At 38.1% G+C, this 27,977-nt stretch overlaps 1 protein-coding gene and 1 long non-coding RNA gene across 4 annotated transcripts; one reads left to right on the top strand and one right to left on the bottom strand.

The window, feature by feature from the left end:
• The first annotated feature begins 26 nt into the window (after positions 1–26).
• On the top strand, positions 27–27,977 carry svp (COUP transcription factor 2). Of its 2 annotated transcripts, XM_069060436.1 has the most exons (7): positions 27–1,427; positions 5,576–5,725; positions 7,315–7,374; positions 14,025–14,323; positions 14,415–14,579; positions 14,633–14,714; positions 26,717–27,977. In XM_069060436.1, the coding sequence occupies exons 1-7, from the start codon at positions 1,130–1,132 to the stop codon at positions 26,980–26,982; spliced, it is 1,320 nt and encodes a 439-aa protein (XP_068916537.1). In that variant the 5' UTR covers positions 27–1,129; the 3' UTR covers positions 26,983–27,977. The 2 variants fall into 2 exon arrangements, with proteins under 2 accessions (XP_068916537.1, XP_068916539.1); XM_069060438.1 differs by lacking the exon at positions 7,315–7,374 and having other exon boundaries at positions 35–1,427.
• On the bottom strand, positions 23,131–23,667 carry LOC138139872 (uncharacterized). Of its 2 annotated transcripts, none has more exons than XR_011162396.1 (3): positions 23,490–23,667; positions 23,270–23,439; positions 23,131–23,212 (listed from the first exon to the last, which is right to left on the bottom strand). It is a non-coding gene; the product is annotated as an uncharacterized lncRNA (long non-coding RNA). The 2 variants fall into 2 exon arrangements; XR_011162395.1 differs by having other exon boundaries at positions 23,495–23,667.

Raw genomic sequence — 27,977 nt, 5'->3', positions numbered from 1 at the left:
TGGATAATTTACTGTATCATATGAGCATAATGTTCAACATCATGATTAAAGAGACAGTCTGTATAAACCTATAATTAACCTTGAACAGTTTAAATGCGAATGAAATTATTTTAAAAGCACGTACGTCTAATGACCATCAAAACCAATTAAACTTTTTGTTGGCATTCTGGTGTTTTGTTTCTTGTTGTTTTATGTGTTACGGAACTGAAGTTAAATCGAAACTAATAATAATAATTAACAATTGTGCTCTTTTCTCTGTGTACAATTGTTATAGTAGTTTATAAAAATCTTCGTTTTATGGCCGTAATAAACGTGGGGGTATTATAAAAGTGCGCATGTACGTTTTAAGAGTTGAAGTTTGGACAGTGTAAAATGCACTATATATTTTTGCAGTGGTGTGTACACTTGATGGATGGGATCAGAGGAAGATCAGAAGAAGTCACTGTTCGAAGAAGATCACCACGAGTCGGTGAATTGGACTCGAGCACCAACCACATCCGGTGATGGACGACGGACGATGACAATACGAAGAAAGCACAAGAGAGGTTGGTCGGTTATGCGAATATTGGAATCACTGAAGTGCACTTGGTCGCAGAGGCAAACACAAGAAGAGGTCGGAGTCGAGTCGAGTCGAGTCGGGCCATGCACTACTGCGAGTCGAGTTCGCGTGGACCGTGGAAGTTGCGGCGGCGGCGGTCCAGAACCAGCAGTTGCAAGAGCGTTCGGCGGAAGGCCGACGGTGCGCCGACGACGGTCCCGCATATAGTAGATGTGACGGCGCGGTCCCCCCGCGGCGGCGGCCCCCACCACGGGCGAGAAACGCCCCTTGGCCTATCGTGACCCGGCTGTGAACCAAGGACCTCCCCGGACCGCCCAGGCCAAGTCGGTGTCGGGCCCGAGACCGAAAGGTCACTAGTAGAGGCTAGAGTGTGCCGTGGGGTTGACCTATCACCTCCACCGCGAGATACGTGCTCCGCTCGAGACGACGCGAACGAACGTCAAGTGCAAGTCCGTGAACGGCTCGCTCACCCAGGAGTCGGCGATCTGGTGAACTGGTGAACTGTGAACTCGGTGTCGACGGTCATGAGGGCGCCGGTGCGCGAGTGACGTGGAGCTGCCGGACGTCGCCATGGCTCTGGTGGCCACCTCCTGGCGCGAGTCCTCGCTCGTCAACCCCATTCCCACCAGCCTGAACTCGCTCCCCAACGGGCTCAACCCGCTGCCGCCGACCGCCAACCTGACCGCGCTGCCCACCAACATCAACCCCATCACCCTGGAAAACCCCGACTTGGCGCTCATCAACCGACAGACACCCTCGCAGAACTCCCAGAACAGCGCCACCAGTGCCGACAAAAACCAGAACATCGAATGTGTCGTTTGCGGCGACAAAAGCTCGGGGAAGCACTACGGACAGTTCACGTGCGAAGGTGAGTGTCACCCTCCGCGCTCCGCCACAATTAACACCGCCACCCAGCATCCCACCGTCACTCGACCAACATCACTCCACACACTACCCATGATACACGCTAAACCTCATACATATTCAGTATGGTAATTTTTTGAATTCCTAATTTCTCCATTTATAAATTCTTCCTGTACTCCTCAAACCAATTTTACCCGACCGCCGTCAAACTGTTCTTTCTAACTTCTTTTCACGACACCCAAAATCCAAAATTCACCACCTCAATTCCACCTTCCCCAATTCTTCGTTCCGTGATTCCCCGAAACACTTCAGAATTTCTTTTCTACCTACTTAATAACGGGTGGCGGCCGCTTTCTGGATCACCGACGTTATAAACTTTCAAAAAGCACCACTCCGATAACAATCCACATTTCCACGAATCAAAACCGTTTTCTGTCGAAAATTCTCCCGGAGCGGTCGCCGCCTTCCGCACTTAACGCCAACTTTCACGCCTGAAATCGAAAAACCATTCTTCACAACATTCGCCACATATCTGACCCGACCTGACCCACATCCCGCATACCGATCCTACAAAAAATCTAAACTAATCAACCATTCAAACTATCACAAAACAAAATTTGACACATCCATCATTCACTCCATTATCCCGTAATTTATACAATTATGCATCTTCTTAATTAGTTATGTAACGTAGAGGAGAAACCAGCATCGCCGATCAATGTTCCCTTTTCCTTTCCTCGAAAATTTCCAACAAGATCTAGACCGAACAGTCTTCGTTTTCCTAAAATTAGCATTCCGGTGAAGTTGCGTTAAAAAAAATAACTGTAGGTATAACCTACAACTTGCAAATATTTAAATTTGATGTGCCGCACGATCATGAAAGGACTATTGTGGATATAAATTTTGTTAATAGATTTAAAAAGACACTCAGTCTCCAACAACGTGTGCTCTTATGTAAGGAACGACGCGCTAAAATTAATTTATATATTGGTGAAAGTTTTCACCGTTTAATATTTTTGCATATCGAAACTAATGCAACATGGCCAAAGTCTGTCTAATTTGAAATATCACCTGACACTATCTGATTTGGATATTTTATTGTGAGCCGCTTATGTCACATTATGAGACTTACAAGCTACACTTGTATTGACAAGATGAATTTTTATCTTGATTTCTTTCTAACGGCAACAAAACGACAAATATCAGAATCAAATTAGAAGAAACGAAGATTGCAAAAGAGAGATAGATAATCAATCCCAAAAAATTTTTTGCCGTCCCATACCTAATATGATTTGAATATTCATTTTTATGTAAATTGATGTTTTTTGAATAAAAAAACGATTCTGTTCAAAATTTTAGTTTTATCTTTCTACTAATTTTTTACCGCAAACCAAAACACAATGATGTAGACCGCTATGTGGAAAATTAATTTTAGAAAGCTCGCCAACCAAGATCAGTAACTTAAAAGGGAAATTTAAAGTAACCGCTTCGAAAAATTATCATTTTTCTGTTCGTAACTTTCGTTTCGGTAAAATATACAGTACCAACAAAGAGAAAGTACGATAAGAAAATCAATAAATTTAGAAGAGCATCGACAACTAGAACTGAAACAGATTTAGATCGATATTTCAGGATGCAACGTAGTTTGTCTTAAATAAAAACTTGTGTTTGTAGATTGCAACTGTAATTGTAATACTTTGGTCAAATTTGAAATGTCATTCACATGTCTTTCCATATAATTTTGTAATACACGAATTGACGTACCTACATATTATGATTAATTAAAGTTTTGAGACAAATTTGCCCTGAACATAAATGGTATCTGTTTATGGTACTGTTGGCAAATGTGACAAGTCATTACAATTCGACATTTTCATTTAAATTGTTTAAGAAATTATTTTTTATCTACCTTTCTGCAAAATGTTTTATATTTCCAAATCAGTTCGAACTGAATTTTATTAAACACCAAAGAAATGTGAATGTCGTTTTTTGTAAAATATGTTACGATTAGAAGCCAAAAATTAACATAATTTTCAAAACCAGTTCCAAAAAGGTCGACAATACCTACCCGTAAATTTGTGACTGTATTTTGATCACACAGGATTTTATTATTATTTTTTTTTATGCTAAATAAGAACCGAAGGATCAGAACTCATTTTTTAATATCTACAATACAAAACAACAATCGTATATGTATGTGGAAAAAATCTTTTTTACCTAAGTAAAACTATGTTGTGGCGTAATGTTTGTTATGTGTAGGTATGCAGATACATAGGTCTACATAGTAATTCATTGTAAGGCATTTTTCAAACTTCTTTAAGAAATAGTATGTAAATGTATGCAAGAAGATGTACTCTTCTGTACAAGTAGGCAAATATATTACGTGACATACAACAGAATTCCTAATGAAGTATATCACAACTTTTACGTTTATACACGTATGCAGCATATTCTGTATGTCTCAATAATGTATTTTTGGTTTGGAACTTTGTTCGTGCTAATTGTTTGAGCAAATGAAAACAAAGCTTAAAATAAAATATGTGCATGATGAATACAAAACATAATGTGGTCCGATATTTTGTTCTTCATTTGGCGCCTGTTTTTTCTTTTAAAGAGATGAAAGCAAAATTTTCCGCGTTAATAACGAAAATGTAACGGATGAATAGGTCTACAAAAAATAGCAACAAAAAATATGTTTGAAGTGTAAATGTTGTTATTATTGATGGGTTGTTTCTGAATATATGCTTAACGTTCCCTGACTAGAACGGCTTGGTTGAGTATACATAAGATGGTATCAGCGCCAATTATAATAGTAATTAAAGTAATTACAAGTCTGTCAGTTCATTCACTTAGGCACGGCGGCCCTCCATAGTAGTTCTTAATACGCTGGCCATTATTGCGGTCAATATTCAGCACACTCGAGCTTTTTCTCGTTCTACAGTTTAATTAATTAATCGCGAATGTATCGGCGAACGTGTGATATTAATGAAGTTCGAGTTCTCCCTGACGTTACAGCAAAACCACAAAAAAGGGAGCACCACCTGGTCATGAGCCCTCGATAAATTCACACTGAAGTGAAACGGCCATTTTACGCCCTAAAATGCATGTAATTATGCCCTTTCCGGAACTCCGATTTGCGCCGGATAAAGCCAGAGAAATAATTTGTACGAAATTTGATTGCATTATTGTAATGAAATACCTTCGAAGTCGTACAATACTTAAGAAACCTTTCTTATCGGGATTAGAATAAAAGTAAATGGTGGCGTTAATGTGGGGGCTTCCATTAATACCCCAAAGCGCATGTCTATTATAATCAAAATTAAAAGGGAGCAAAATACTTGCGACTTGGTTTGTTTTATTTTTATTATCTGATGTAAAGACAAAAACGTGAAAAATCTAGACATCGTTATGGCCCCTCTGTTGAAGATTTGACAGCCCTTTGGGGAATGGGAAAGAAAAATGAGCCTTTATAAAAACATTTCGGTCATAAAACTATAAAAGACTTTGAAGGAGACACACGTATGACAGGCGAATTATTGCCCCAATTATTTTACTCGATTTTTCACCAATTCAGTCGTTAAAACTTTTCTTTTCAAACGAAATTTATACCACCGGCAAACATTCGATTCCATCAACAAATAAAAACACACAAAACCACAATAATTTCCTAGTTTTCTACTAGTGATTCGAATCGTCTTTACTATTTCTAGTCTTTACCGTCGTTAACCACACAATTTCATAAAACCGTTTACAAATACCATTTATTATACCTCGGTCGCAGAACCTTACCGGAATCGTTCTACGTTCAGAGCAATAAGCAACTTTTATAACTTAAAAACGTCTTCGATGACACCACGTCCGATTAATTTTCAATCACGCTCCTTTTGTGATAGTCGAATAAAATCCTTGATTTATCCTTGGGATGCTGCGTTCAAATTTTGGCACCACTTTATCGCTCAATTAGCATCTCACTCCGGCCGCAACTGTTTTTCTCGCTCTTAATTTGATGCGCATTTACGCAAATCAATTCGTTTTAGTGAGTTGAGTTGCTTTCATGCCATAAAATATTGTTCTTAAAACGTCTGTTGCATAAAATGTAATAGTGCTTCGTCAGCTCGCATGATAGGTGAGTAACTGTTTTTGATGTTACAGGTTGCAAGTCATTTTTCAAGAGGAGTGTTCGAAGGAATCTAACATATTCGTGTCGAGGAAGCAGGAATTGCCCTATCGACCAACACCACAGGAATCAATGCCAATACTGTCGCCTCAAAAAATGCATGAAGATGGGAATGAGAAGAGAAGGTATGACAGTTTTCTCGTTATTTTTCGTAAAACTTCGCACACCTTTGTTTGAAAAAGAAAGCAAGCGTTTTGGATATGTCATTGAATAGCCCCGAATGCTTGTTCTTCACGTGGAATGATCGATGTCAAGTGTCAATCAGCATTTCACCCAAAACCCACACACCATTCCATCCAAAAAATTAATTAATATTGGCGAGATTTGCCCAGAAAGTCGCCACTTTCTGGATTAATTTGTCTTGAGCCACTGTTGCGAAACAAAACAACTAACAAAAGACCTCTTCATTATCATTAGATAAGTAGAAATGATGATTCTGTGCCTGCTATAGTTGATAAGCAACTTGATTTAACATTTGCTTACTGTTATGGCGCCAGTAAGCTTTTTTTTGCAAAATTTTAACTGGCCTTTTATAATGCTTACCTACCATTTTGTTTTATTTTTGAAAGATCTAGAGATGAAATACTAACTACTAAAATTGAAATGACAACAAAACAGTAAATAAGAAATATGTTGCAAGCAACCAAATAAGTAGGTGTACCTCTTGTTTCAAGTTCTTTTGCAACACAGCCTTATGTCAGTATAATTTAAATCGTTGTACGGTGTTTATTTAACAGTAAATTCAACAAGAAGCGCAAACATTCTTCGCACTAACTATAAAAATTCAATTCATCCTGTTGTATAATTGTTGTCTTCAAAGTAAAATACGTTCTCAGAATAAAAGAATATTTTTCAAAAATCAGTGATGGTTTATTGCGGTCGAAAGACGAGTTGTAATGTGTAGTTTTTGTATTAAAACAACATATTTCTGTGGATTTGTAAAATAAATACCTACGTGATGATGTTCTGAAAACATTATGAACATTTTTATCCCTGTCGGTGTTAAAAAAATTCAGAAAGATAAGTTGAGTTGGTTGATCAGTTTTGAAAACGGTCGAATTGTGTGATTCTGTGAATAATAAATGCAAGATTTGTGTTATCAATCTTGGCATTTAAATTTGAAAATCGAGTTGTCGAAGAGCTGAGTATTTGGTGTTGGGGCAGGTCATAAATGGGAGAGAATCGGAAGAAAAAAAAAGAAGGAATATGGAAATATTTAAAAATGGTGTATGGATTTCAGTGTTGCGTGGAGAAGTGATTTACATTTCAATAAGCTTTTTCAAATAACGGATCGCGGTCGGTTGAAATTACTCGCAAAGTTAATATTTCCAAGGGTTTCCATCTCGGTCAAGCAAAGATCGTATGAAAATATTTAGGCTTATGTATGTATAACCGAGTGGCGGCCTGGCAAACCAGCGTTCCCTATTCTTGCAGATGATTGATCGATTTAATATACAAATACTTGACCGTAAGGTCCAACAAAGGGCCTTTCTCGTACCTAAAAGATCGTTTACCGCTTGCATACATTAACGACTGACTTGAGATTAATGGTCGTATTGGTCAGTGTATATGGGAAAATATCCACGTCCATCGCTCCGCCACCATTCATAATACCTTAGCCCAAATTCGCAATCCCCGCATACCCACCCCAAAAACACACAAAGACCGACATTTAAATCTGTCCGAATGAAATTAATTTCGACAAAATCCACAGGAAGGTCGGTCGATTTCTGCTCGGCATCTTCAGGGCAACATCGCCGGCCGCTGAGAGGGAGTAAGAATCCTTAGTTTAATTCCTTACTTTAGTTTATGATTGCTCTGAGGATGTCTGTGCAAAAATTCGTGGCTAAACCGGAACAGGCCCGGTGAGGATTACTCGACATATCCTTTTAATAACAGCGTTCGACAAAACCGTGTATAACGAGTCAGGTAGGAGCAGTGGAACTAGTTCTGAAGGGTTCGCAAGGACACCTTGCGATGAGGGTAACGGATAGATGACCAGTGTCCAGTAAACATTATGTAAATTAGGCGCAGGAAGGGAAGGGACTTATTCAAATCACCCCGGTTATTTCTTTCGTGGGAACCGAAACCTTCAAGGATTACATGAATCACTGCTGTAAGAAATATGGTTAGTGCTGTTGCAAAATCCATCTATTCAGGAGTATTTTCGTTACGCGTCCCGACCGCACGCACATCAAACGGCCCCCCAGGACACGTTAATTGCACCAGACGCGACAACACGATCGACAATTTTCGATCATCCGTCCAAAAAACCAGAATCTTTTGTCCCCTTTCGGAGGCAGCGTGTGCTCATTGTGACAAACCAGACGCACCTGTACCTTTACCTGAAGCTGCGCTGGACCCCAAAACGGAGGTGCTAAAAAGGCGTTAAAACGCGTGCTCACTGGAAAAAATCGTTCATCATTGATGATCTTTGTTTGTCGTCTTCCGCACGCTTAAACACTACTTAGGCTGCAGAACAGAGCGCGATGTTTGAACAGGCTGGAAACAATAATAACGCAACGACGAAGAGCTTAATGAGAGAAACGGAGTCAAGGAGTTGAGGTTGCTTTTCGTACGAGTTCACGTCGTGAAAAGAAATGCCAACAAGAGGGATTGTGTTTTGTACTGTTGAATATTTTTATTGTGGCTGAACATATGAAAGTTTTCATGGTCGAAATGAATTTCGTAGAATTGGGGCCATTAGTTTTGTGACATAAGGAAGACCGTGGGACACAGTAGACAGCAATCTTGTCTACACTACATTAATTTAATTATAGTAACTACTCGGGGAATATGTTTTCTTGCTGTTCTTATGGTCGGTAATATTTTACTGGAACTTGCTTCATAAACGAGAAATTTGAGCTGTAGGGCGACACCATGATTTTACGTTTTGTAACCAGGGGTCAACTCATATCCCAAGCCAAGCTATAAAATACTCAGACGACCTCCACTTTAAATGACATCGTACCGCCGAAGATTGGTGCAGGCTGCCTCACCGCCTCGACTCACTCCCACAAATAAATTACTCCACTTCTCCCCTAAACAGTTCACCTTTATAATAATAATACTTTACGTTCCTTCTTTCAAAAATTATTACCATTACTCACGATTTATTTATCTTCGAACACTATCGGACAGTCAAAAAATAAAAAAAAGATTCATGCTAAACTAATATAGTTATTTGTGTATCAAGGCCAAAAAGTGCCGAGTCTGGGTTTTCTGGCCGAGGCGCAGGCGAGGCTTGAAAACAGGCGAGGACAAAAGGCACTTTTTGGCAGAGGTGCACATTAAATTTTTTAGGCGACCGCACGAGTTGCAAAAAACATCAATATTAACAATTTTGTATAGTATTTGTTATCATCAGCTTGCCAACAAAACTAGAAATTTACTTTTGCAATACAATTACTTATTAACACGATTTATGGTGACAGGACAACTATCAATTTTGTCGGTTTCGTTGTTAACTTACTAAACAGACCAACAGATGGCGCCACAGTCAGCGTCCAAAAAAGTACATCCAAAAAAGGATTACTTTTCGTCCGCTTATGAGTACATAAAATTACCGTTGTCATTAAAGGTGCCAAAAAATACATTTTTCAATCGTTACCAATCGTGTGTTTAATCGTTCCGTGTCTGTTCATACTCTATTCCCATTAACAATGCTTTGCTTTAGATTTGGAATGTAATTTTTAATTTGCGACAGTAGACGACATATTTTCAAGTGGATTAAGCAATAAAAATTCTCAAAGAATTTTTTCTGTGAATTCAAGAGAATCCAGCGTTCCCAAAAAATGTTCAAATTGTCAATTATCAAGTTGTGTTAATAATTTTGCAATTACGTGCTATTTTAACTTCTTTTTATTATACAAAATGTGACATTAAAGTTCTAAGTAATAACATACAAGTTGTAGTTAACAGGTTTAGTATTTTTTAATGTTTAATTTTATCATAAATCACTGAATTATACAAGGTGTGTCAAACCACAATATTTAATGAACGGTTTTGGCAGACACATCGATCATTTACGATCTATATTGGAAGTTTCATACATTTCTTCATCTATTTACACATATGTATTTTAAAAACCTTCATATCATTACACATTTTCAATGTAAGCAACTTTTTAAAAATATCCAGTTCAAAATGACGGAAAAGTCATTTTACGATACTGTTCTATATCGTTTTAATTACTTTTTGTTTTTTTACGATTGTATTGATCGGTGAAATCGTACGGTTAGTTAAGTCAGAAAAAAAAATAACTTCCCCAAACTGAGGCGCACTTCACAAATTCTTATTTTAGAAAGTTCCGGTTTTAATTCATTTCACGCTTCTGTATACAAAGTGTAGCTTATAAATGTCACTTGTATGTTCAATCCGTTTTCTTTAATACTATTTATTTATTACGTCTATTGTGTTAATCAGAAATGACTGTCTGACACGACATTATTCGTTTTAAAGTGCTTAAATTTGTGAGTACATTAAATAACAAGCATATTTTAAAATCATTCAATAATAGTCTGTACGTGTCTTATAGTTCGGCTTGTTTTTCATTATTTACTTTTTATGTTAATTTTACAGGATGTTCTTAAATAGTCGCATAAATTAATGTAAAACATCAAAATAGTGTTAAAAATAACTCGAAGCTTTTTATCTTCCACAAACTCAGAATACCTTTGAATTTTCTTAGAGCGTAGAAGGAAAGGGTCCTTGAATTCGATGTCGCTGATTGTTTAACATATTTAAAAAAAAAGAAAAGCGAAAGAGAAAATGTCATGGTACTATTGCTACAAACGCGAAGAGTTTCAGTTGTTGAAACGTATATAAAAGTGATTGGTTTTTGCAAATCTTAGTCTGAGTTAGGAGGTATTATGATGACGTATGAAATTTACACTTTACCTTGTATTATCGATAAATCACCGTCTAGTAACGTGTTCAAAATAAACATGTCGATAAACAAGCAGTATTAATGGTGGGTACAGAGAGTAAACTCGGTGTATTTGTTTTTGGTTTTTTTACAAGAGTACTGCACTTCCTGCTTATTGCCGTTTCTTTCCTCGGCGTGTCTCCGCTTCTTCTTTGTTCCATATTGTTAATTGCTAGTACCGACGATCGGAACGAACCGCGGATATTGAAGAATTCGAAGCACGTGTCGAGTACTTCAGATCCCATTGATATATCGTGTGCGAGCGCTCTTGTTGGAACTCGCCTTTGGCGTTCCATTTGTCTATTTAACGTATTTGGCAGAAATGTTCGAGAGCATCACCGTGGACCAGCGAATTAGCTGACCTATTAACCTTTAAATGAGCTCCGGTCGCCTCTCGACTCGTCCAAAATTCTTTCCCGAAACCGTTCGCGGTGCGTAAAAATGTTTTTGCGTGGAAGTTGGATTATAATTCTGATTCTGAAGTCTTAGGTTGCTATGCTGAATGCGGTTATCGTGGGAAATGACCTTACCTGACCCTGACCCTGTAGCCTTACCGAGCGAGCAGCGACCAGAGACCAACACCGAACGGCGATGGTACTCTACTACGTACTCGGCGTACACAATCAAAAGTTAGAAAAATTCGATAAGTTGGAGGGTTCGTGGGGGAGGCGAGGACGCCCTGGGAGGCACGGGGTTATTGGCGCTATTGGAGGCTGTCAGCCAACACATGTCGGTCATGTTTATTTGTGAATTTGTGACATTTGCCGCTATTAATAGCCGATACAATAATGTACACGTCATAAAAAATTTGAAAAAGTTGAACAGCAATCAATGTTAATTCAAACGTCACGGTTTATATAAATGATCTTGGACAGCCGCGGAGCTTGATTAATGGTGTGTTATTCGTTATACGTTATGGTTCTTGAGATGCTGATGGACTTTGATATCGACCAAGAACCACTATCTTGACTTATACCTGCCCATCGCCTCCAATACTACTCCTCTCGATTTTTAAGTACCGATTGCGTTGATATAACCTTTGCGACTTTCAGTCAGACTCACCCATCCTATGTGCAATCAACTCGATTATTTACACCTGCCATAACAAACTAGCCAAACTCCGCTTTCTACTACTACACCATTCAGTTCACACAATATTCACACATTAAACCACTTCTCTATCAAACAGAAACAGAATAGCTCGCTGGGCCTAAAACGACGTCACACTCGACCCTATTGTCCTACAAAGTTCTTAAATTAGTTGCGATCGTCAACGGTACGGCACGTTATAAAGAAGACAAGGTAAATTTCGCTGAAAGGATCGTCCGTATAATGCTGCCTTTAGGACGTATCTGTTACCACGGACGAGCAAATGTCGCCTCTTCGTACCAGACGCTAAGACCTTTTGGTCGAGAGCGGGTTTTCGGTCCGCTCAAAAGGTGTAAAGTACAAATTTCCAGCGTAAAAGCGTTGCTGAATCAAACTAAAACCATCCTTAATGCACCTTGAAGTGTGTCAAAACAAAAAAACTGCATTCCAAACAACTAGACATATATAATTTGCACTGGAACCTGTTTTTCAATTTGTTTTCATGTCTTCTTTACTGCAAATTAGCTTTGACAGCGGTCTCAAAAAAGTTCTAACAAAATCAAAATGTCATTAATTCCTGTTAAGACAACTTAAGACAACCGACTTGACAATCCTGTTGTTTAACACCAAAGATTAGTCACTCCTTGTTAATAATGTTTTTCGATCGATTATGTGTGTCGATATCGCCTCGACTACTTGTATAATCGGACTGAGCGCTCGATTAATCACCTAACAAAGCGTCACACTAATCGATCAACCGATTAATTAATTACGTAGTAAATTATTGATCAATCGATTGACAATAATCGAACCTTTCAGACATGCTCACAGACGCCCCGACAACTATAACTAATACATATTTTTTTGTGAAAAGTGTCATCCCCTACGATGTTTTACAACATAACAACTCTTTCAAAAAATGTGATTTCCTCCCTCCTCTTTCACAAACGCATTTGATATATGTACTTTGACATTTCCTTCAGATATACAGCGTGGGACAGAAATAAATACATTAATTTTCACTAGTAATAAAACTCATCAAAAGTAACAACTTTTCTAAATTTTTTTTTTTTTTCGTAAACGTTCTCGTTAATGAGTTAAAATTGTTTAAAATTTTCCAAAAATTTCACTACCCGCCACTGAAGACCAGAAGTGACTATAAATGTGACGACCGTTTCTAAGCATTTTTACGAAATCAAAATATGTACTGCCCATTATTAGAGCCTGTGCTTAGAAGGTTTACACAAACGCCTCGTTAATTTATGGGGGGGAAAATGCTAAACAAAATTGCCGATTTGGAAAAAATGGTACATAGAAAAATTGTTCATCATGACGAGTTCTGTTACTGGTTAAAATTAATGTACTTATTTCTGTTACACCCTGTATGTATAATATTGGTGATCGTTTAGCACTAAAAAAACTAGGAAATCTCTCGCCGGTTGGTTCTAAAAAAATTGCTCCTTGCAAAAGAAACGACTCATACCACTACTGTTGGTATAAATGGTTTTTGACATCCACGATTTGACAGTTGATGAAGCTGCACCATACCTGAACGGCAACAAAATAGACCACCTGGTCACTCGACCACAATTTTTTTTGAACGGCCTTTACAATAGTGGTGTATCACACTCGATTTAAACTTTTGTCTCAATATTCACATTGCACATCTGAACGTTTCTGTTTTATTTTTGTCTCATTGGCGGATACAAGATTTTCAAAAAATGTTTTTTTTTGTTAACGTAACTATTTATTTTTAGAAAATTGTTGGTCGTGTAGTTGTTTTTGTTGCGTCGATTGTTACTGACGGAATATTACAAGCGACACCTTTACTTTCCAAATATGGATGTAGAAAGACGTCACTGCATAGTCATAATGGAAGACATAACAAATTTAGGCAATTCAAAAACCAGTTTAATGTGTTCGCAAAACAACCTATATTTCAAGGTTTCCTCATGACCTGCGTAAAATAAGCAAGAAAATAAGAATCTAACAACAAATTTAATAGTTTGTAATTTATGCGCGTGCAAACGCCTAAATTGAATAAAATTGGTTTGGGGCCAACAGAATAGTCTTGGCATCCTGTTGGGGAAAGTTGGCGGCTTTCCTTACGATTCATAGTCTTGTTTACTTCCTCCCGCAGGTTAGGCAAGGTCAAAGATTATTGTTAAATGTGGAATATATTAATTTGTAGTGGAATACATCCGAAACTGCGAGCCATAACCCGTGATTTGTGTTACCTGCGAAAAATGCTAAACACAATCAGATATTTACAAGCCACCTGTCGCACATTTAGATAAGGGGTTTCGGTGGCGATTAAATCTTGTTTCCGCTCCGAAACATCCCTTCATAAATTCAATTGAACCAGATGATTTATTTTTGGCGTGTCTGATGTTTTTGGATTTTTCCAGCCGTCCAGCGAGGTCGAGTGCCACCGTCTCAGCCAGCTCTTCCAGGTTTACCAAATCAATTCCTTAACTCCACAGATTCCGTAACCTCATCACTCAGCAACCACACATACCTTAGCAGTTACATATCCTTGTTGTTAAGGGCGGAACCGTACCCCACAAGTCGATATGGCCAGTGCATACAAGCAAACAACATCATGGGTATTGACAATATATGCGAGTTAGCAGCGCGCCTCCTCTTCTCAGCAGTAGAATGGGCTAGGAACATACCTTTTTTTCCAGACCTGCAGGTTACAGATCAGGTAAATCTTTTGATTTTGACTGTCGGATGGCACGATCTTCGAACAACGTCATCTTTATTTTTGATCGTTTCTCACTTTGGTGTTGTTGCAGGTTGCTCTGCTCCGGTTGGTGTGGTCGGAATTGTTCGTTTTAAATGCTAGTCAGTGTTCGATGCCCCTTCACGTGGCGCCACTGATAGCAGCAGCTGGTCTTCACGCGTCACCCATGTGTGCAGATCGAGTTGTTCAATTTATGGATCACATTAGGATATTTCAGGTATTCGATCAATTTCGCCTCCTCACTTGGTAGAACCTTTCTTCTGTTCGCAGGAACAAGTAGAGAAATTAAAAGCTCTTCATGTCGATTCAGCAGAATATTCATGCCTTAAAGCCATAGTCCTTTTTACGACTGGTAAGTGTCTTTTCTTTATTTTGTATTAGGAAATTTTCATAATTTGTTGTGTACTTGCGGTATGCCTATTGTTGTTTTCGCGACAGACAGAGATGGAGCGTGTGATAGTTGCAACAGCTCTGATAAACAATGCATTGTTAAAATTGTCTCTGACGTGGTCACCATTGTGGACTCTTGCATTATCAGTTCTTCCTGCGCTACCCCTCCAACCGAGCCCTTTTCGTTACCTTTCACACAATTGCTGTTCTTGTATTCTGCAATATAGCATATCGCCACTTCACAACGAAGATAAGTTTATATAATTAATTATGAATAGTGCACCCAGACAGACGATCACAAAATGGTTCAAACGTTCCGTTCATATCTACAGTACGAACAATAAATCCAGACACGTCACGTGACGTTCAAAATCTGATTTACTTTTGATAACTTTAATAATTATTTAAATGGTGCAGATTGATCAATAAATATTAGAGTTTATGTGGCGATCTTGATACATTTTAAATGAACGGGTGTTTGCTCGATAAAATTTTGATATCTTCTGATCGATGAATGAGTCCGGTGGGAACGAATAGTAATTAAGCGAGTCGCTTTTCGCGTTTTTCCCAAATAAACAATGTGTTATAAAAAAGAGAACAAACAGTTGGAATTGCGCACAGGTATTAGATGAACACCTGCGTCAACTTTGACCTATTCCATCGTGGTCAATGTTCTTCTATCGGTGAGCATTTGTAGTAGACCGCATACAGGTTTGTAACCGAACGGTGGCACTTTTTTAATATTCGAAGAAAGCGTAATATTTCAGCAATGGTTATGGCGGTCGTGTCTCCATTTTGAGTGGTCAAAGCGTCGTTTACAGTTAAGTCGACTTTCTAATGTCCGAAACAATAAGGTCCTGGCGCGCGTTAATTTTGGCCAAGACCGAGCCGAAGAACGGCAAAGACCGATGTTGTACTATGTGAGCAGGACTTCTCGTGTGTGAAGTTGGTAAGCAGGTTAGGTTACGAAAGGTCGTGACTCGCTGGTACGCCCGAGGCCTGGGGCCATCAGAGTCCATGAGCCACAAGCCGCGAATGCACTCCCCGCTGCATACTCGAGTCCATGGGCGCCGACTTTTTACACCGACTTGGAAAAATATCAGCGCAAGAACTCGCCCCCCGTCGTCGAGGAAGTAGCCGCAGCCGCGACCGACTGGAGGCGGTGTCGCCGCTCTCGAACCAGGAGGAGACGGTCCAGTTTCAACTTCTAACCCCTATAGCTCCGCGTGGTTTTTAAGTGATTTATTGTTCTACATATCGTTTGGGTCGGGAGGGAACGCAGCTTTTCGGGAGCTTTTGCGCGAGGGTCTACGCCTCTGGATGGTCACAACGTCGACTCGAACCCGTCAGAAAGCGCGCCATACCGGACCGGAACCATTGATGGGCACCCACAAGCCGGTAAATCCGACTCTTGGGTCCCTCTCGCTTCCGAATTTACCCATTGCTGAAGTAGATTAGTGACCGCCTGCCGGCCTAAACAACCAAAGGTCAAGCCCTGCAGATAAGATTTCAATTTAAATTATGTACGCGCCGCCGTTGAATAGTTAAACACCGTTCTTGGCCCGCATCCCCTGGTGGAACCCTGCGTTCCCTGGATGGGGTGCTGACACGAATAACTCACTCCTATCTCACATCGATGAGTTTTACGATATTTTTACGTTTTAATAAATATGCACGCTGGAAGTTCACAACTTTTTATGGCTGCATTTACCGAGATTAACGCAGATCTTTTCCTGATAGGGCTACTGTGTATGCTGCGGGGGCTAAACATCTCTACTTCATATTTTTGCACTTCAATTAATAGGTCAACATTCCATCTCGTAAAAAACCCAACACGATCACATTTAAACCAATAATTACACAATTAACAACTGGAAAAAATAAATCAAAGTTAAAACAGGCGTAACTCGAGCAGCGGCAGATCAAAGAAAATATTGTAGGGCCTGACCGTGTTCTCGCCTTGCCACATGTTTCTCAATTCTCACATCTCAAGTTTTTTACAACCAGGAACTAATTTTGACATTTAACATTTATTTTGGATTTGCACTACCAGATTTCGAGATAGATGTCGGGCTATCGTATGTGCGATCACCTGGATCGAATAATTGATCAATAAATTTTTTGCGCGTGTCATATTCCATTAAACGAATTTCTTAATATACCAGTGCGCGCCAAAAGTTTGGAATAATTGAAATATGTATTTTCTTTTCCTTTGAGCTTCCCTAAAACATCTCGGACAGGTCGATTTTATTTAAAAAAAAAAAAATCCGAACGTTTTCATTTTTTTAAGCCTCTATTCCGCGCAATAACGTAAATTTTTTTTACGGCAACTTTAAATTTTTTGACAAATTTCCAAATTATTTGGACTTTTAGCAATAAAGATATCAATTTTTAAAAGTAAACACAAGGTGGCAATGAAATTGTACACCAAGAACTTCATAAAAAAAATCTTGTTTTTATATGAAAATTATACCTGGCTAAATTTCGATGTATCAATATTGGTGAGTAATTTAGGTATCAACAAACTAAAACAACAAATTAACGTCTAACATGCACATTTTTTAAATTAAAAAATTTGCAACAGAAATAAACAGTTTTAAAGTAAATATCGGGTGTTCATTTAAATTTCCGGCCATAGTTGGCGTTGAAGAGTCGATTGTGAACGCACTAGGAATTACGGATCACGGATCAGCTGTTTAAATCTTACGTTTTTACAAGAGTGGTGCGTTCACAAACTTTGACCGGAAATTTAATTTTAAATGAACACCCGATATTTGGACTTGTCATTTTCTTCTAATCGATTTTAGAACTCAGAAGGAACATTTTGGAGACTGCAGCTTATATTACCGTCATTTCATCCCAGATTGTTTCTTTCTGTGGCTCAATAATAAATTGTAGTTGATCAACTAAGGTCATTCAAGATTATGCACTTAATTATGCACTAATTTAGGAGGCTTTTAGTGCATGTTGAACCTTCTTTTATTTTTTTTTTATTTTTTTTTTTTAGTTTATCGATATAAAAATTACAAAATATTAAAATTTCGCCATCATTTTCTGATTAAATAAAATATTTTTTGGCCTCCTCAACTCTAAATGACATGTTTTACACATTTTGAATAGCTACTGTATCTTAATTTTTACACAATAATCAAACTATCTGTTATTTTACCGCACAGAGTGTGTAAAATACCACGCAAATTTTAAGCTTTCAGGGACCTAAGACAAGATACCGCTACCATTGATCCGTTCAGTTTTCGAAAATGAACATACATAATTTAAATGTTTTCTTCTGAAAAAGTGTGAATTCTGATGGCGCCATCTTGTGGTATAAATCGTATCGGTATAATAGTTAACTTTCTGGTATTTTATTAACCAAATGTCAGTCTTTGACAGGTTTTGCAAAATTATTGGTTAGAACAAATTTCAAATTTGAGAAAACGAGTTGTCGGTCAAAAAGATTAATACAGTACTAATGCGGTAGGCTACATTTTACATCGCGCGATTTTTGTTAAAACATTCCCGCTGCGCGGTCGTGTTTCATTCTAAAAACCTCGCGCTGTAAAATGTAGCCTACCGCATTTGTAATGTAAATAACTATTTCATGGAAATTTCGGTGTAAAATTGAAATTTCACACCTTACTTTCACTCTTAAAAATCACAGGAACCATCATCAAAGGTGATACGTAGTACAAAGAGAAAAATCAGAAGAGAACAGTTTATCCAAATTTGCGAAAAAATGAAGATTTCCATTAAAAAAAAGTGGCTATGACATAATTGCGCACTGGAAAGGAGCAGAAAAATGAAAATGATCGGAAAAATGTTTCTTTTAAAAAACCAAAATCTTTTTTTTTTAAGTGCAGTTAGAAAGAAAATATTTCCATTACCTATTCTAAAATTTTGGCAAACGCCATTTTAGATTCAGTTATAGAATTCTGGATTTCGTTTTTACGTGTAGTACCTACTCTAAAACATGTAAAAAGTCAAAGTAGGTACACAATTCTTTTTTTGACAAACTTTTTATAGATACACATTCTAGTGCATTTCGTCTTTGTTGTTCTGTGTCGAAACAGCCGTGTCATTACTTGTATTGGCACTATAAGTTTACTATTAGATCGATCGATTTTGTTAATGATGTAATCAGGTTGGCATCATACACTGGAACTGATGCAACGAAAAATGTTGACCTTTTGGTGAAGGTTCTTGTGGTGTCGGTTGATTTATTCGTGGATTTTCGCGAATTAATTGGGAGAGTGTGGTGCCCTTTATCATATTTAACGAGTTGCTTGCTTAGCATTAGCCCACCGCAAACAATAATCTGAATATGAAACGAATCCAGCAAGGACCGCACCAATTAAGAGAAAGTGACCAGATGTGGGTTTTTGAAAAGTGATTTTGCGGCAAGCCGAGGATGTGACGTTGTTTAGAATTTACGCACGAACTATTACGGATTTCGGGGTCTAATCGTTCAGTGCTGACATGGATAATCCCAATAATTCGATATTAGCGATCTGATCTCCGATTTAGAGGAATCGGTGCATTAAATCAAGTTCCGAATTCTGTCAAAGCGATCTCGTTATGTTTTTCCGCTTATTAGGAGCGCGCGGTTGGGTGGAGAGCATTTCGCGTGATAATCTCACGGTTGATGATAAAATCGTTGCGTCTGATAAGACAGCAGAGTTGAAGTTTCGGTCGTAAACCGTGTTCGGAAAATGGCGTTTGACCTATGGAAAGGTTATATTTTACTATATTAGCAGATAAATTGTCCCTTTTGGGCCATAAATTCCGTGAATTAACCCCCGATGACCTTTGGGCCTCAAAGGTAAAAAGTCATCTAGTAAACGTGTCTTTTTTAAATGCCCTTTCAACGACATAAACGACACTAGCAAAACAATTCACGATGTCAAATTAGTAAGTCGGACGCCCCTTCGTGATTCTTGCGTTATGCGAATTTGAAAAGGGAAAGCTCCCTAAAAAGTCCTGATATTAGTCACGTGTAACATATTGCATTCTGGGGATGGGATATATTGTCATTGGCCCCACTAATATCAAAATACACCGCTCCACTTACCACACGGACTCCTTGAATTATAGGTGCCTCTCTAATTGCCTGGATTTTCGATTTTCCAGTCACATGTTAGATCTTGGCCTAGACGCTGGACGATAGACGACTATGTTACGATTGCTATAAATCCTTGCTAATAGCTCGACTACAATGCCAACGCTAGTCGTCGTGAATTCGGCGATACGCCTTTTCACTGTCGTCGACCACACGCTCCTGATACCTCACTACAACCACCAAATTATTTAGCTCCTCATTACATTTTTACCAAACCAATCAACCCCCGAGTGACCCGAACCTATGACGTCTCCCATCTAATCACACTCCTCATCTGTTCCGATCAACCCACCACAAACTGTCAACCTACATCTGACTTTTTCTCTCACACAAAAGCTCGACGCCCGCTTTCTTATCAACTAGCTATCGAGTGATGATAGTTGCGAGCCGAAAGATTTGTTTTAGAGCTTTCCTCGCGTATGATTTACGTTTTTGGACCTGGATAACATAAATTTTGTGTTGTCCGATGTAGAAATTTTGTATACAAAGTAGTTTTATGCCTCTCTATAATCGTCAACAATTGCGTCCATAAAATCTTATCACTATTAGATTACGTTTATGTCTTTCCCAATGATATCCGTCGTCCGACGTTTTCAACGTTCCGACGCGTAATAAATTGTAAAAGGCGGATGGCGATATTTGCGCAGGATAATTCGTGGAAATTGAAACGCATCGCTCCAACAAAAAATAAACAGTAAATACCTCACGTTGCTCGGAAATAAAGAAAAAGATTTATGCATTTCACTTGGCGCATTACATTGGAATTGTGTCTATAATTGGCACGCATTAATCCCCGATATCTGCGGCGAGGAGCAGTTCCCCTTTGTACAGGGCAAATGTTTGTACCTCGTCTTTTTCGCCACATCCCTCCTGCGGTTAACAATAGATTTATGCAGATTGTCCAATTGCAACACGATGCCCCTGTTCTTTCAGTTTTATATAAAAACGTCTCGTATAACACTCGTCCTGATCCTTATCTTTACGATAGTCTGACCATGGAGCAGCGAACGGGACGCGGACCCTTGAGCACGTCGCCCTTAACACTGTGAAGCGCTCTTAACCTCCTTGGATGGCGGCTAATCGATTGTTGCAGTCAAATACGTAGCTCGCCATTTGAAAATCTCAGTTTCGCTTCTTCTTCACCACTTCAAGATAGTCATGGTGGTCACGTGACTCATTAAGTTCTGCGTCAAGATGAGAAAAATCCGTTGGAATAATTATCTTGTAGCTACGACCGTAACAATAACTGCCGTATGAGTCACAGTTACGTATTGCTTCTTTCGAACAGAATGTCACTTCTTGGCGAACGTAGCTAAAATATGGTCCACAGACCCTCCACAAAAGATGTTTCTACTTTACATACAGTTCATGTTTAGAAATGTTTCAATGTATTCCGTTTCCATACTCGTCTATTCCGAATCTTCCGAGATTATCATCATTCGGGGAACTAAATTTATTTACACTTTGTCAAGTTCAACGAATGTCAAAATTTTTTATATACGCTTTAAATTTTTCTCGCGTGTTGTTCAGCTGAGACTACATCAGCTGACTCATCCCGTGTTGCTTAAAATGCATTCTCTATTATTATTCAAATGATAGTTTTCTTTGCGGCAACATTTACATGGAGTATTGTCAATACGGTTTCACTTTTTCGGGCACGATTACCGCATGAAAAATTGAACAAGTACGTATCCAGTCGAATTAAGACGTACTCGTAGCAGAAGGAAAGGATCCGAAATAGAGTGGATGTGATAAATGACGATGATTTATCAAATTCTCATTTGACTCTGATAGATTTAGTTTTGTTGTTGTAAGTTAAAGATATCGTTTTGGAGGGATGGCGTATGTAAAAAGTACATTTTGGAGGGATTACTGCGATGGCGAGTGTTAGTTTGCGATTTAAGAGTTGCGTCAGAGTTGAAGATATTCAGAGCATGTCCTTGATTTATCGGTTTGTGATAAGGAGTGCGCAGTTTAAAAACAAAGTAATACGATAAATAATAATAAGATGACAGAGTGGCATGTCATTATCTTTATCTTTGAGGCAAAGTCATTTCAATTTAAAAACAATCTCGAATAATGGAATAAAGTCGAGCAGCGGTTTGGTGTTACCCTCGTTGACACGAAGACCTTTGAAGCTTGTCTGAAGAAGCTCGTAGTTGCTTATCAAAGGGTAAGAAAGGTAATAAAATTGGGGAAGCAAGCAAAAGTGAATGAATGTAGTCGGTTAATGGTGTAAGAAAAGGGGTTGTTGGTTGTGTTTTTGTCGGTAATGTTAGTAAAGCACATCAATCGACGGTGGAGTCAGCAGTGACAAGGCGTAATTAGTCAATTAAGAATGTTCGTTCCATCGGCTTGCGAGCAGACGAAACGCACGACTACGAATAAATAATAAAATGTTCGTCGTACCAGAGACAATTAAGGACAAGTGTTACTTACAACTCCTCGGTAATTACTAATGTAGCAAACTTTAATTGTTGAAAAACACCAGCTGCGTGACAAATAATAATAAATATAACCGCGAAATTGCGTAACCGTTCATTAAGAACTTGTTAAGACTAAAAATAACCGAACATAAAGAAAACTCTTCATTATCTGAATATCAAAACTAAACCAAACTGGATGAGGGCGCTCGTCTTTAATTCATTTATTAATTTCATCCTTTTTCCGGCAAAAGCGACAACCGAATCACCGGGGAACATTCACACTCATTACTGTTTATCGATTCTGGGATAATTTAAATTGCTGTTTGTCATTTATCATTGGTATTCTGCTTGATTTTATAATTGCCACCTGATGATCTATGGCGGCGAACTATGTGACCATTAGCAATTCTAAATGATTCAGCTGTACAGCAAATTCGAAACGGGGTCTGATCCGGAACGGTATCGTACATTTTTCGAAAAATTGAGCAGATTAAATAAATTGTGACGAGGTAGAGTTCGGTGGGAGGTGGTAAAAAGCTTTCAACGCAAAAATGATTCGCGAAGTTTTTGGAGTGAAGTTTTTCGCGGATGCAAATTAGAAAGTTTGTAAACCATTGGTGCGGGAAATTAATAAATATTAAAATAGTATTTACAATTCAAAATAAGCATGTTTTAATGGCGACGGTTTTTTAAGTATAAATATGAAATAAGTCGCGTTAATTTCGTTGTCGGTAAAAAAAGGTTGTGCCGAGCCGTCAGGGACAAATCCTGCCAAAAATCAGATCACAAAAACCACGAACTGCTTTGTTATGCACCCCAAGCTAAGCACGCCACTATTTCATTGTGATTTATTTGCACTTCGGTAAAAGAATCGAAAAAACGAATCTGAATCAATCAACCATTACTTTAGATGGAGACCTGCGGAAGATATAGGAGTGAGGTCAAAGAGAGGTCAGTGTCATTCCAAGCCACAACCTCTCCTCGACCATCTGCATCTCGCTAATATCCAACAAGACGTCGTCGGTCGCTGGTTCTTGCTGAAGGCTCACTATTTCACCTAAATGTAAAAGTCAGCTTGAGGGAAGGCGACAGCGACATAACAGATTATTCACCCTTCTAAAACGCACTTGCTTGGGGCGACATCCCTAAAAATTAAAAGCCACAGATTTGCACTATGCTGTTATAACAAAACTACCCCACCCCCCAGTTCGTACGCCACACAGCCCTACTTTCCAGGACTATCTGGCCGTGAAGAAGTTGAAAAATCAATAATCATCCCACAACAAATGTGTCATCTCGTAAAAGAACAGAATACACACACCCCCGGACTCTTTGTATTGCGGCGGTTCGTTAACGACGCCAAAACTATGGGAACCTTTGGAAATTTCACCTCGACGACACATTTAAGTGTTTATGCAAATCAATCTGACGTCACGAGGCACGTGTCAAAAGGTGACAGGTCAAATGAGCCGATAAATACTAACAATAAATACAATGCATGCAGTCCGTGGCGTTGTCATTGTTTCAGCTAAGCTCAACAACGCTTTCAAATGCTGATATGCTAAACTTGCTCATTACGAAGCGTTTCTTCTTCTTCGCACTAGCGATACGATTTACGAGTATATAACGCAATCGAATAATAACAAAGATTCTCCTTTCATGCATGAGCTAAAAAGCGATATCCGGATATAACCACGGGTTCGAACAGAACTGAAAGTATGTACAATGTTTATTACGTTATAAATGATTGATTCGTGTATTGAAGTAGGTATGATGAAGCACGTGCAGGTTGTACTAGGAAGTCTTGTTCAATTTTTATGACACGACTACACAGGTCAGGCGACCAACAAACTTCATTCCTCATGCCAGCAAAGAAAATTACTGCACACTATCTCAGAATGCAAACAATACAAACAATAGACATGCTATTCCAGAGAAAATAAAATTATTTTATAGCCTGACAAACTCATTTCACCCTATAATTCCGAAATATTTAACCCGCGACCGTCAAGTCTTCTCCAACAGACCTGTCACTCCAAAACAACAAAATAAAAAGAAATCATTTTATGCGATCGTCTAAAATTAAATTTCGTTTCGACTTGTCAATTTGAAATCTACAGCTGACAAAAATGATACCATTTTTTTTAAATTAATGCCGTCGTATTTAAAACTTGACTCTTTCCGAATAATGCCAATGCTAACTACTACAGGATATTTCATATGCAGCTGTTTACTAATAAAGTTCATTTCAACTTTCTGACCGTCGTGCACATGTTCAACTTTAAACGTGAAACCAATAAGTGATATTCTGCAAGATTATACAGGCTATCTATAAATGATTGTCGGGCCAAGCCAGCTTTGGGAAAAAATATTATTGTGCCGCCTTTTTGAAACAGATACCCAATTCACTCTGACAATGACGTTTTGATCGCGCTTCATACCAATTCCTAATATAGGTACACTGTGTGGCGATACGAGGGTTCACCTGTTGATGGTGTTGATATTAAATATGTACATATACAGGATAATTCACGTAAGATGACGAGCCTGACCAGGTAAAAATGCAACCCAAAAGACAATTCACAAAGCAATCTTGATCCGGCATTATGGTAATACACATAAAACATAGACAGCTTTTAACGTCAGTCTAATTAATGTCAATTTCTGACAGAAAAATACCTCTCTCAACAAAGTATGAATTAATAACAATAATAAGAAATGAAAATCACAAAAGTAATGGGTAAGCAGGATCATATCGGTTCTGTCATCGTTCCAAAACCTTTTCAATTACCAAATATGAACGAAAAATGCAATGACAGATATGGATACTTGGATTCCTGATTTAATTTTTACCAAATACCAAAACACAATGAATGCTTTGAATGTGTATTTTGGGTTGCATTTTTACCTGATCAGGCTCGTCATCTTACGTGAATACCCCTGTATGTATCAATATTAGCCGAAGCAAAACACAGTTGAAACTTATCTTTGGTTAAAAACCAACAACCTAACCTAAAAATGTGATATTCAGTGTCGAATTTATTCTACATATGAAGCGGCACATGAAAAATTTGGCAAGTTTTCATAGCAAGCTGGACCAGACAATCATTTATAGATACCCTGTACATATTTCTAAATGTAAACTATTATGAATGCATTTCAAAAAATAGGAGGATTGAAAACTTGCAAATTTAGCTATCTTACAGATAATTTAAAAGGGTTGGCAACAATTAATAATTGTGAATAATCAAAGATTGATAGCTTCAGAATGATTATTTAATAAAGTGAATATTCGTTTTTTGGAGATGAAGTAATAATGATTAATTAAATTGATTTTTTTTTGTATGGGTATAAAGAGTGGATAAACATCGATAGGTGTAGAATTTGAGAAAGGTGTAGTGAGTCTTTAAGCAGCAGTTTTGAATTGGTAGAGATAGGTATAATAAATGAGTTAACGACATTTTGAAGAAATAAATTTAAAGAATTGCATAAAATGAGTTCTCCGCCTCTTTAGTGGTGAATGTACGGTAACAATAGTCGCAACAAATTTCGAGTGAATGGATAAAGGCCCAGATGTTTGAACCATTTTGCTAAATACACCTTTAAAAGGGCAAAATGAGCGTAAAGAAAGTGACAAAAAGAAGAAAAGCAAATAAGTTTGAGAGGCGTGTGTGCGCGATCTAACAAACAATAGCGTGGAATGATATACGAGACAAACAGATGTATGTTGTAATACCACACGTAGATAGTCATCATCCAAAGAATCGAACGCCATAATCGGCGTTCAATGATCGAACGATTTTGTAATACGAAAAATGCGGCGAGGTTTCGGCGATGTAATCTAATAGAGGGAGTTTTAAGAAATATCGTCTTAATATTCGAGCGTCTTCGTCAATGAAACTTTCTAAATGAACAATTGAAAGGATTAGAGAAACTTCGCAATCCTTCCGCGACAACATAAAGTCGTCTTGAACGTGAAATACTTTATATTAACAAGTTTTAATTGTCTGGATTGTCATTTAAAATTGATGAGCACAAATTTGAATTAGCATTTGTGGTTTAATTCGAAGAGTCGGTGTCGGTGAGTGTGCCATTAATTCCGCGAGATGCCATCAAATGCGTCAGCTTAGATGAAAAAAGTCCCAAGCACGAGACAATTGCAATTAAGCGCTTATTTATAGAGAGATGTCAAATACAAGCACGGGTCAAGAATTCAAAACCCTATTTTTAAACTCGAAATGTAATTAGACGACAACCGCTATGTTAATGGGCACGCGTTTTCTGCATCTCGACGTAGGATCGTTGATCTCGAATTTCTCCAGACAGGTAAAGCCGAAGGGAGAGTTCGAGATAAATTGGTTCATCAGAGGGCCAGTGGGGAGCCAGAGCGTCTAGAAGATTCTGATTGTGGCTTTGTTTCAGATGCCTGCGGTTTGAGCGACGTGGCCCATATCGAGTCCATCCAGGAAAAGTCTCAGTGCGCCCTGGAGGAGTACTGCAGGACGCAGTACCCGAACCAGCCCACCAGGTTCGGAAAGTTGCTGCTGCGACTTCCCAGTTTACGGACAGTAAGTTCGGCGGTCATAGAACAATTGTTTTTCGTAAGGTTGGTAGGAAAAACTCCTATCGAGACCTTGATAAGAGACATGTTACTCTCTGGAAGCTCATTCTCGTGGCCGTACATGTGATACTTGAAACTGTACTAGGTGTACTAGTCAAAAATCGTATTTAATGGAAGCACGTCATCCAACATTCGCATGGACTTCCCGTGATATGCAGTCACAAGTGTTTCTGGTGGCAGTGCGAGGTGGAGATGATCGTCCACGTTTTCGTTCTTTCTGATGGACTACGGTGAGATGAGGCAATACTTGCGAATCACATATCAAAGAAGTTAAGGTCAACCTGATATCACATTGCCAAAAACCGACCGAGTTTAATGCTCGGATCAAATAAATGTTCCTTTTTATATGAAAACGAATCAGTTTCAAGTGGAAATCTAATAACTTTACCACCTATATAAATGTGTATTAGTAATATATTTTATTGGAATTTGTACGATATGTAAATACGTAGGTTTTTCTCATGAGAAACGTTATTATTGTTTTGATTTTTCAATTTAGTCAGTGTTCACATTTGTTTTTTATGGTTTAAGTAGTTGTTTGTTATTAGTTGTTATCATGATTGTTGTTATGACTTTTCACTTATTTTTTATATTTATCTTCTCTTAATGCGATAGATGGCCAGTTTTTGTTAAGTATTTTACTTAATTCTCGAAAATTCGTACTTAGACTGTCGATTTCTGTCCTGTTGCCAGATAATACAAAAAAACACTATCAAAAATCAAAAGCCATAAATGTTGAATTAAGTTAAGTTTTCAAAATATGAACTTGTCTCATGTTTTAGTCCCCAAATAGAATAGTTTTTAGTGCAATTTTACTTTTTAAAATAAAATGTTTTACTCACTTATTTATTGATATTTCTTATAAAAAGTTATGTTTATAGTCTTAGACATATTAAAAAAAAAACGTGAATTAGAATATATTTGGCTTTCAACAAAAGGCCAGTGCCAATATCGATTATTAGTCGATTTTAATCATAGTACATTTATTCGGGATTTCTTTATGTTTGTAACAAATCGTGTATATAATGAATAGTAAAATAAATAAAAATGACTGTATTTATA

Source organism: Tenebrio molitor, chromosome X, assembly GCF_963966145.1.
Source record: "Tenebrio molitor chromosome X, icTenMoli1.1, whole genome shotgun sequence".
Taxonomy (NCBI): Eukaryota; Metazoa; Arthropoda; class Insecta; order Coleoptera; family Tenebrionidae; genus Tenebrio; species Tenebrio molitor.
Note: the sequence above shows the minus strand (reverse complement) of the source record. Positions and strands in the feature narration are given on the sequence as shown.

Excerpts from the sequence above, each read along its gene's own strand:
- svp (XM_069060436.1), top strand. The coding sequence starts at position 1,130 with ATGGCTCTGGTGGCCACCTCCTGGCGCGAGTCCTCGCTCGTCAACCCC. Across the intron at positions 5,726-7,314 it reads GATGGGAATGAGAAGAGAAG|GAAGGTCGGTCGATTTCTGC; the intron begins GTATGACAGTTT and ends CAAAATCCACAG. Across the intron at positions 7,375-14,024 it reads TCGCCGGCCGCTGAGAGGGA|CCGTCCAGCGAGGTCGAGTG; the intron begins GTAAGAATCCTT and ends GGATTTTTCCAG.